At 41.6% G+C, this 10,453-nt stretch overlaps 1 protein-coding gene across 1 annotated transcript in view; it reads left to right on the top strand.

Annotated features, from left to right (window-relative positions):
- The window catches only part of PSMG1 (proteasome assembly chaperone 1), a 551,386-nt gene extending 543,514 nt beyond the window's left edge, over positions 1 to 7,872 (top strand). The window contains exon 7 of the mRNA XM_044071460.1: positions 7,682 to 7,872. Coding sequence (XP_043927395.1) covers positions 7,682 to 7,756 — 75 coding nt within the window. The 3' untranslated portion in view covers positions 7,757 to 7,872. The remainder of the gene's footprint in view (positions 1 to 7,681) is intronic.
- Positions 7,873 to 10,453: the final 2,581 nt, after the last annotated feature.

Genomic DNA, 10,453 nt, shown 5'->3' with positions numbered 1-10,453 from the left:
CAAAATATTTAAAATGCCTAAGGATGGACCCCACTGTTTTTAAGTAAAAGTTTCCTTGTATTTATTAGGTGTAGTATATTCCAGCAGACTGCCAGCAACAGGTTATTTGGTAGGCCTCAGTTGCATGGAAGACCAGTTTAGTGAAACTTGGTAATCTACCACAAGGTTATTCAGCTTAGGAGCAAGTTGTATTAAGTAAGGGGATGAAGTAGCCATTTCATTAAGTGCTTTAGATTTTAATTTATTTTTGTCTGCAAATAAGATTATAATTTATTTTTGTCTGCATTATTTGCTTAAAGGTTCTTGTGCAGACCATGAGTTGCTAAACTATACTAAGTGTCTGGCAACACACCAACCCACAGTTTTACATTTGCTAAAGTAGTGCTATTCCATTTTGATGAGCTGGCATTTTAGGAATGAAACCTCATGATTTCTTAAGTCATATATTCGGGCAAAGTAAACTTATTGTAATTTCTCACAGTGCTTTTATAAGTAGATTGAATAAAAGCAGTTCCTGGCCCCAGAGCACATCAGTAAAGAATATTGACAGGTAGCTTGGGTACAAAAGATGTTTTATGTTGAGCAAATGATCTGATCTTAAAAACCAAATGTCCCATGACTGTGGTAGCCAAAATTCCAGAATTTTTACTGTTATTGTCCCCAGAAAAATGAAAAACACTGGCCTTACCCAAGCTAGGTAGGAAGAACAGTAGACTGACACTGCCTTTTTCCAACAGAGTGCATGGTCTGATGTTGTCGTTTTCATTCTTCCTCAACTGATGGGTCTCAAATTTGACCCAGCCGCGTTTACTAGATTCTCTGATCCGACTCCCGAGCTCCTCCTTTTACCCATAATGCCCTGGTTTTCTTGCAGTACCTCAGATCTCATTTGTCGCCTTATCACAACAGACGTGGATCTTTCTTGCAGACAAAATGTATTTTATATATATATATATATATATATATATATATATATATATATATATATATATACATACATACACACACACACACACACACACACACACACACACACACACATATATATATATATATATATATATATATATATATGTACAACATGCTCGACAGCTTTTAAGCGAACGTTCATCTAAGGGAAACCTGAGAATGTTGAAAAAAGGAGTTTCGAAAAGTTACAGTTGGCCCACTGTGAGGAAGCCAACAGCTGATGTCAGAACGTTCACCCTGTCTCTCCCTTCTTACACTCCTCCACTGTGGTGTGGTCTCGACATTCACCCTGTGTAATGTTATGACAGTCCTCCACTGTGGTGCGATCTCGGAGTTGGTATATTTAAGTAGGGGTGTGTAGGGGGGGCACAGCCCTCCACTTTATTTTTTAGGGAGGGGTTGCAATATTGTACAGCGAATTGTAGCCATCAGCTGTTGGCTTCCTGAGAGCTGGCCAACTATAACTTTTCGAAACTCGTTTCTATGTTCTGGGTTTTCGCGTAGATGAATGTTCTCATAAAAGCTGTCGAGCATGTCGTACTTTACATTTTAAGAGTTCGTTCATCTAATATAGACCCAATATATATATATATATATATATATATATATATATATACACACACACACACACACACACACACACACACACACACACACACACACATAAAATCACTTACAGTAAGTATAAGTTTCTTAAAAAAAAAATGTTATAGCTTTTTCTGTTTTAATTACCTCTTCTTCCCTTACCTTACTTTCTTTTTGGAATTTCTGACACATTAGGCTTTATTTTATTTCCTTCTCTTCTACCTTTGACAGTCTGTGCCATTGTTGATACATCTCTTTTTCTTTTCCCTACCCTTTTGTGGAAAAACTACCTACTATTGTCCTTTTCTGTTTGCTGTGATTATGGTTGACAATCTTTTTAGGATTAAGGAATCCACTCCTGTGGCACAAGATTCCTAATTCTGATGCCCACAGGGAGTGTGTTAATTGTCTGGGTGCTGCCCATTTAAATACCAACTGCTTCATATGCTCTGGGTTTAATTCTAAGGCCCTTAATGACTGACGCAGCAAACTGGTCCTTATGGGTTTGTTACCTCCCTCTTATTCCTCTTCCTCTTTTTCTTTATCAGGGGCTCAAACTCCTGCAAAAACGCCTAAGGCCTCTTCAGATGCAAGAGAATGTAGGAAGTGGTCTCCAACCCACTCTTCTAAGTCAGCTTCTACTTTGGAACCTCCTGTTAAACTTCAGAAGTCGGATTTCACACATTCGGATCCAGAGTGGAAACTGTTGTATCCAACATTTGCAATCTCAGGGTTCTAACTGGAGCCTCTCTCTCCTCAGCTCCACTCTGCCTTCCTACAAGTGACCCCAAAGAGAGAGTCTCTGCCCCCAGTCCACTACTTCCTCCATCAGGTCCACCAGGAGCCTTTCTGAAGCCAAAGTTGATTGGATGATGGGGAACTTCCTCAGAGCTCAGATTCAGGTGGAGTTATCCCAGCTCTGTCTCCCAACGGATCCATGAGTCCTCCCTTCTGTGTCCCGCACTGTGATTTCTCTTTCTCAAATCCATTTGGCAGTTTTGGAGCCTTCACATCTGAGAACCCCGAGAGTGTCAGTGTTGGCTCCGAAGATGGCTAGGTCTTCCACTCTGTCTGCATCCCTGACTTGTCCGGTGCCAATTCCCTTGGACCAGGATGAGTCCAGGAGCTATAGTATTGGCAGCAGGTCTGGAGGGCTTGGTTTGACTCTGACATTGTCGGAACCATCTCTGACCTTTTGTGGCTTTGGCAGTGGACAGCTGTGGTCGGACTCCCCCCTTTGAAGCAGGGATCTGGGCAGGGTTAGGGCATGCAGCAGTAAAAGTCCAGGGTCAGGGCATGGTAGCATCTGTAACTTCGGCTCTGGTATGGCATCTTCTGGTTTTTCTACCTTTGAGGTGGTGGAGAGGGTTTTCTGTCATCAGACAGACACGGTTACTCTTCCTACAGCCCTGCTACTATTAGGTCTGCACTCTGATCCTCACAGACCTATCACTCAGGGACAGGCAGTCCCCTTCGAAAACTTTCCGCTCCTTTCGGTTACCTCCCCAGACCATCCCACTGAGGAGGTGCTCCATAAGAGAATATGCAAGAGTAGGCACATAGACATCCCCTGGAGTCTATCACAGAAGAAACTGACTTCAGTGAAGGAGATGGGTCCCCAAGGTCTCCACCAGATGAAGTCTCCTTTGGAGACATCTTAGAAATTCTCACGCAGAAAGGTGGATGTTCCTTAGATACCCCTCCTAGAAGGAGTCAGTATTTCTGGAAACTTTTGAGTCCAGCCCATGTACTTCTTGGGTGACTCTCCTGGCTGATGAGCTTATAGATAAAGTCTCTTGCTGGGCATGGAAAGAATCGGATATTGTAGAACCCATTCCCTGCCATCCTGACAAGTTTCTTGCCCCTCCTAAGGATAGGCCCTACTGGAGCAAAAGGGTCCTCGTTGATGCCATGGTTGTAGTGGTAGCCATGTAGAAAGAGCTAGCTGAGCAGACCTCCTCTGTCTATCCCTGTAACAGAGAGTCTAGGTCAGAAAGTGCATTTATGTCTCAGAAACCTTTGCCTTATGGTCACTGAATTACATTGCACATTTCACTAGGCTGCAAAGGGATTTGAGCAAAGAGCTCACCATATCTGCAGAGGATCAGAAGATGCTTTCTTCCCAGTGGGCTGCTCTTCTATCTGTCTCTAATGCTTCCATGGGGTTAATTTCTCACACAGCTGAGGGTACCTCTCAGCTGATGGGTTCAGGGATAGCCATTAGAAGACATGCTTGGATGCTCTTGAGCAACTTTGCAGAGCCCTTCATGTCTTCTTTCATCAGTGCTCCATTTTGCGGATCATCCTTGTTTGGCCCCACTGTCAAGGAAATGCTTTGCTGAAGTGAACAGGATAGAAATACCTTGTCTGCCATAGGGAACCGTTTCTCTAGCCCTCAGAGATCCTTTTCCAGGAGTCAGTGGGGAGGTAGGAAAATGTGGTTTGATAAGTCGAGGGGCCTTTCTAAGACTCAGGAGTGTACATCTCCCCCAGGGGCAGAGGTGTGAGCTCTAATGGAATACACCATCCTTGAGGCAGAGGAGGCCCACTAAGTCAGGATTTCCGAGCCTCTTCAGATAAACCCTTTCTGTATTCCTGAAAGGTTGCCAGGCTGCTCATCTTTTCAGGCAGTTGAGGAGCTCTTGTTTCTGCACCCAGATGCCTGTGCATTAATCACAAAATGTACTTTGGTGAGGAAAATCATATCTAGAGGTTACCTCATACCATTTTTACAAACTTCCCCCGAAGAAAAGGAAAAGACTCTCTTGTTTTCCACCCATTCAGAAGGTGGCAGCAGTTCTAGAAGTTCAAAAGCTGCTAGACTAAAAAGTCATCCAGGAGGTCCCAACAGACCAGAGAGGATTTGGAACCTCCTCAAAATTCTTTTTATTGCTAAGGAAAATGGGGGACCTGTGACCAGTTCTAGACCTCAGCACTCTGAATTAATTTGTAATGAAGTCAGTGTGGAATGGTTATGGTGCAGTCCATTCTGCTGTTTCTGTGCAAGGATGATTGGCTATGCTCTATCGATCTTCAGGGCATTTACTTGTCACATCAAAATGAGCTGACAGTCCGAAAGATTTCTGTTCTTTTGGCCGGGTGACAATCACTATCATTTCAGAGTTTGCTCTTACCATAGCCTCCCCAAGGGTGTTTACCATATGTATGGCAGTGGTAGCAGCTCACTTGAGACTGGTGGGATTCAGAGTGTTTCCATACCTCGATGACAGGCTCCTCACTGCCCCAACCAAGCATCTTCTAGAGAAACCTTGGGATGACCTGCTCCAGTTATGTCAGTCCCAGTCATCATCTGCAAGTCTCATTTTCAACCTCTTCAGAACATGGGGTTCAGAGGTGCTCATTTGGACACAATCGGTCAAATGGCCTCCCTCCCACCAAACAGAGTGCTGACCATCAGGAGTCAAGTGGAACAAGTTATCTCACACCCTTCTCCCCCAGCCAGACTGATTCTTCAGACCTTAAGGTTGATGGCAACAGCTAAAAACCTTGGTTTCTTGTCCCTTTTTTATATGTGAATTCTGCAGTGAACTCTAGCTGCTCAGTGGTCAATTTTTTTGACTTTTGTCTTCAACAGTCAAGCTTACCTAAGTATGCAAAGACTACCTGTATTAGTGGATTCAGTTGGACAAAGTTTCCCAAGGTTGTCCTTTTGTTCTTCCACCCCCAGTAGCCATGGTTACTGCAGACACCTTTCAACTGGGGTGGGAGTGGGGGGCATTTCTTGAGAAGGGCATTCCAAGGCGTATGCTCCTCAGAAGAAACCAATTCACACATCAGTGCCCTAGAGATAAGAGCAATCCTCCTAGCATTGCAGGCCTTCCAGGACACCCTTTCAGGACAGTTGTTATTCAAAAAGACAGCATGTCTGTGGTTGGGTACGTCAGCAAACAGGGAGGAACCCAGTTTTATCCCCTTTGTCGAGAGGCAGTGAGAGTGTGACAGTGGGCAGTCTCCTCCTACCACTTACTTATTACATACTGGGGAAAGCCAGCATGCCAGGAGACAAACTCAGCAGGTCCATTCTGATGCCTCATGAGTGGTGTCTCATTCAGTTAGTGACAGAGAGGATTTTTGTCGATAGGGTCAACATTGCTGCAGTCTGTTTCTCTCTCACCAGAACAAGAAGTGCAGCAGGTTCTTTGCCATGATCCCCCCTCTGGGGTGGTCACTGAGAGATACTGTAGTCCACATTTGGCCCTCCAGTCTCCTTTATGCTTATCCCCCGATACCAATACTTCCCAGATTTTTACAGAAAGCACCTCAGTTGAAGACACGGCTATCCTCATTGCCTCATTTCGGCCTTGTCAAGTGTGGTTTCCTTTCCTTTGGTTTCACCTTCACTGTCCACCCTGGAAACTGAAACTCATTCCAGACCTTATCTCTCATCCCATAGGTATTGATCACTGGAACATTACAGGCCTGAAGTTGATCACATGTTCTGCAATTCCATTGATGGTTAGGCAGCTCAGGCTTTGCTTCTGGTCCAACAAATATTACCATCATCTTAGAAGGCTTCTACCAGGAAGATCTACAAACGTAAATGGTAGAAATTCTCTGTTTGGGCTCTACAGAGGGAAATAGATCCCTTCACTGCCCCCATTTCCACTGTTCTGGAGTTTTTAAAATCTGTTTTTCAGGAAGGGGCTAGTTTCTCTACTATCATAGTGCAATTGACAGGGATATCCAATTTTCATTCAAGGGAAAATCCTTCCTCTTCAGCTTCATCAAAATAGTGCAAGGCCTTCCTAAAAGGTACTTTTTGCTTAGACCGCCACTGAAGGATCCTACACCACTCTGCAAGTTTTAACTCAGAATCCTTTTGAACCAAAGGCTATGTCTGACTTAATTTTTTTTATCCTGGAAAACTGCTTTTCTTGTGGCTATTACATCTGCTAGACAAGTGTCCTAGCTCCAGGCACTCTCTTCCAAATCTCTGTTTTTGATCTTCCACAAAGATAGTTACCTTATGAACCAATTTATCCTTCATGCCTAAAGTTGCCTCAGAAGTGACTCTTAACCAAGCCATTAATTTGCTTGTTTCCTTTCCCAACTTTGCTAATAATGGTGGATACATGCTTCATCTCATGGATGTACATAAGCAGCTCATTTTTATCTACACAGAACAAAATATTTCAGAAACTCATATCAATTGTTTGTCTCATTCTCCCCCAATAAATTGGGCAAAACAGTTTCTAAATTTACCTTAGCCAGATGGATTACACACTGCATATCCTTTAATTACAGTCAACAAGGTCTGTCCTTGTCAAGATCCCCTAAAGCACACACCACCAGAGCCATGGCTACATTATCAGCATTCTGTTCCAGAACTTCTGTTGACATTTCTGCCTCAGCTGCTTGGTCTAATGTTCGTACTGTTATTGCTCATTACAAATTCAGTTTGAATTCCAGAAGCAGGGCTTTTTTTGGTTTTGCAGTACTCTGGAATATCTTTCCATGAGGGACACCCAAGGTTCACGTAGCTGGGGACTCTGTCCCATCAGTTGAGGAAGAATGAAAAGGACACCAGATATTATGTTATGTTACAGTTATGAATTCACTGTAGCTATGCATCTGTGTTGTCCATTTTCATTCTTTCTCAAATTCCCAATCTCCTTACCCTTTCCCTTAACTCTTGGAGTGGCTTTATGGTGGTTGTGGAACCTCTGTTCCAGGTTTGAGCCCCAGACTTTTTCTACTAGCCTTCCTTTTGCCTTAGCTTGATGTTAGTTCTTTATATTGCTTATTGGGCAGCAAACGCAATCTGATGTATTGTAAGGTAACAAGGGCATTATGGGTAAAGGGAGGAGCTCAAGAGTTGGATCTGAGAGTCTGAGCGTCTAATAAATGCAGCCGAGCCGGATCTAAGGTTGGATCCGAGACCCATCAGTTGCGGAAGAAATTCAAATGGAAAACAGATGCATAGTTACGATGAGTACATAACTAATTTTTACTCACTCTCTTTAGATTCATTTATTGAATTCTTTGACTAACTCACAGCTGTGCGTCAGGCAGGTCCTTGACTTTGCATCTTTGAAACTTGTTCTCCCATGTCATTGGAAAGTACTACATCATTTTACTTAAAAATATTTTGTTGTTTATTCTGTAGGATACTTCAGAAGCAGAGAAGATCTTGAAGAAGTTTGTGAACCGCAGTGAAGTCCAGAGTAACTTGTACACATGAAACGCAGTATCTGACTTTAATATTTACACTTCATAAATGCAAGCTTCTTGATTTGTTTACAAATTTATAATTCACGTTTTTTTATTATTAAAATATATATCAGATAATTAAATTTATATATGTGTATTTCATAATGAACTGCACTGCTTTAGTACTGATTTATTTGTGTGATTTTTGCTGATTGATGAAGCCAGCCCTGTGTACAGCTATTGTCTGTAGTGATTATTACTCTAGCGGATCAAACAAAGTTGAAGCATCATTGTACCTGTGTTGTGGATCTGTGTTAAATATAAACTAATTCTGCTTTCTCACTAACACAGAATTTTATTGAAGTGCTTTGGAATCTTTGGAAAGGGGTCTGTATAATGTGCAGATTATGGTGAAAAAATAGGGTCATCATGACTTTGAGACACAGGTTGTCTCTGACTTTTAGCAAGCCGTGAACTTGTGGAATCAGGACAGTTTGACCCCAGTGCAATTGGATACACTTTCATATTAAAATTCACATTTATTGTCTTTGAGAATATTTATCAGACAGTTTGGCCCCAATTAAATTAAAAAAGCATTTTACTACTTAAATTTTTAATTAGTAATTTTACATACAAATTTAATAAGTTTAACATTTTAATATGTAAATGTTTAACAGTTTATTTAATATATAAATATAATTAATGTTATCATTTTTAACATGTTAAATAAAATCATTGAGGAATTTTACATAGAAAGTTAATATATTTAACATCTTAAACATTGAAATCCTAAGAAATTAATAATAATATTATTTTATGTAGATCAAATGCAAAGTTTTTAAACAGTTATATATAGGTTTACCTCCATAATGTCAATGGCCACAAAGGGGGAACCCACTTCCGCCAACTCCGAACTGCGCCTTAACAAAACCGTGAATGCCGATATTCAAACTGCAAAATCTTGCCTCCTTTTTGACCCATGTTAGCACTTGCTTGTAGATGTTCATCGTGTTTCACTGTTGCAGTCATGACTTTTTCGGAGGCTAACTTAACCCTTGACTATTTTCCTCCAGCTCCTGTTAAGCCTGACAGATTTTACAGGGTTCCTGACTCCCACCAGTTTTTATGCAAGAACCCTACTGCTGACCCTGAAACCATTTCTCAGGGTCCTAAGGGAGTTAAGGCCGCTTCTGCCAAAAACCCCATTCCCACTGAGAAGGATTCCAAATCTTTAGAAAGATAACAGTGAAGACACTCAAACATCTACATTTATGGTAAGTGTACACAACTGTACTGTGCGGTGCGGTCGGAAATGTCGACTTTTGAGGTTTTGTCGGCTTTCTGAATTTTCTGCGGTATGTGCATGTTCGCCATTGTGAACGTCGACATTATGAAGTTAAACCTGTATGTATGTATGTACGTGTGTGTGTGTGTGTGTGTATATGTATGTATATATATATATGTATATATATATATATATATATATATATATATATATATATATATATATATATATATATATATATATATATATATACATAGGTTCACTTTATAATTTCGAAATACTGAAATACCGAATTTCAGTATTTCAGAATCATAAAGTCGAAAACCCAAAATCACGAAAAGTACAGTTTTGTACCTACCATAAATGTAGATGTTCGAAGATCCACATTGCTGCAGTCCTTACTTATGGGGTAGTCCGCTGTCCTCGGTCGGCCCGAATACCAAAGTATTAGGCTGACGTCGGTCATGGGCGCCTAGATCTGACATCAGAGCGTCAGGGTATAAAGGCGCATGACCGACGTCATATCCTCAGTCTTTTCTTGCCCCAGATGTCAGAAGGCCAAACCAGAAAGGCCACAGCCAAAAACAGAAGACCTCCCAAAAACATGCCCAACAACAACCATCACCTAAAGCATAGCACCAAGTCTAACTACAGAGGGGAAGGAGGGAGGGTAAATTGGACTGCAGCAATGTGGATCTTCGAACATCTACATTTATGGTAGGTACAAAACTGTACTATGTTCTTCATCTCACATTGCTGCAGTCCTTACTTATGGGTAGAATCCCAAAGCAACGGGAAAGGGAGGATGGTAAAATCAGAAAGCATTAGGGGCGCTAAAATGCCCTGTAAAATTGCAGTGGCAAATCCAGCCCTAGACTTAGAATAAAGAGGAAGGTGGTAATGTTTAGAAAAGGTATGCACTGAACTCCAAGTAGCTGCCTCCAAAATGTCTTTTGTAGCTACCCCCCTTAGAAAGGCCGTAGAAGTAGCAGTAGTCCTAGTGGAATGAGGCCTGATTCCAGCAGGAATCTCCTTACCATGATGGGAATAACAGAAAGAAATACAAAACCCAATCCATTTAGAAATAGTTTGTTGTGAAACAGGTTTACCCTGTGAACCCAAAGCAAAAGAAACAAACAATTGCTGAGACTGTCTGAACTCCTTGGTTCTGCTCAAGTAATAACGCAACTGCCTGTGAATATCCAAAGTATGCAAAATTTTCTCCCCTTTATTTTGGGGGTTTGCATAAAAAGTAGGCAAATGAATAGTTTGATTTAAGGCCACACTAGAAACCACCTTAGGCATAAAGGAAGGATTAGTACGTAAAGATACCCTATCCTTATGAAAAATCAGGAAAGGCTCCACTGCCATGAGGGCCTGTAATTCAGAAACCCTTCTTGCAGAGGTAATGGCCAACAAAAAGCAGTTTTCCATGACAAATAC

This window comes from Protopterus annectens, chromosome 5.part0, assembly GCF_019279795.1.
Source record: "Protopterus annectens isolate FY-2018-M chromosome 5.part0, PAN1.0, whole genome shotgun sequence".
Taxonomy (NCBI): Eukaryota; Metazoa; Chordata; order Ceratodontiformes; family Protopteridae; genus Protopterus; species Protopterus annectens.
The sequence above is the reverse complement of the archived record's forward strand: the minus strand, read 5'-3'. Positions and strand labels throughout refer to the sequence as shown.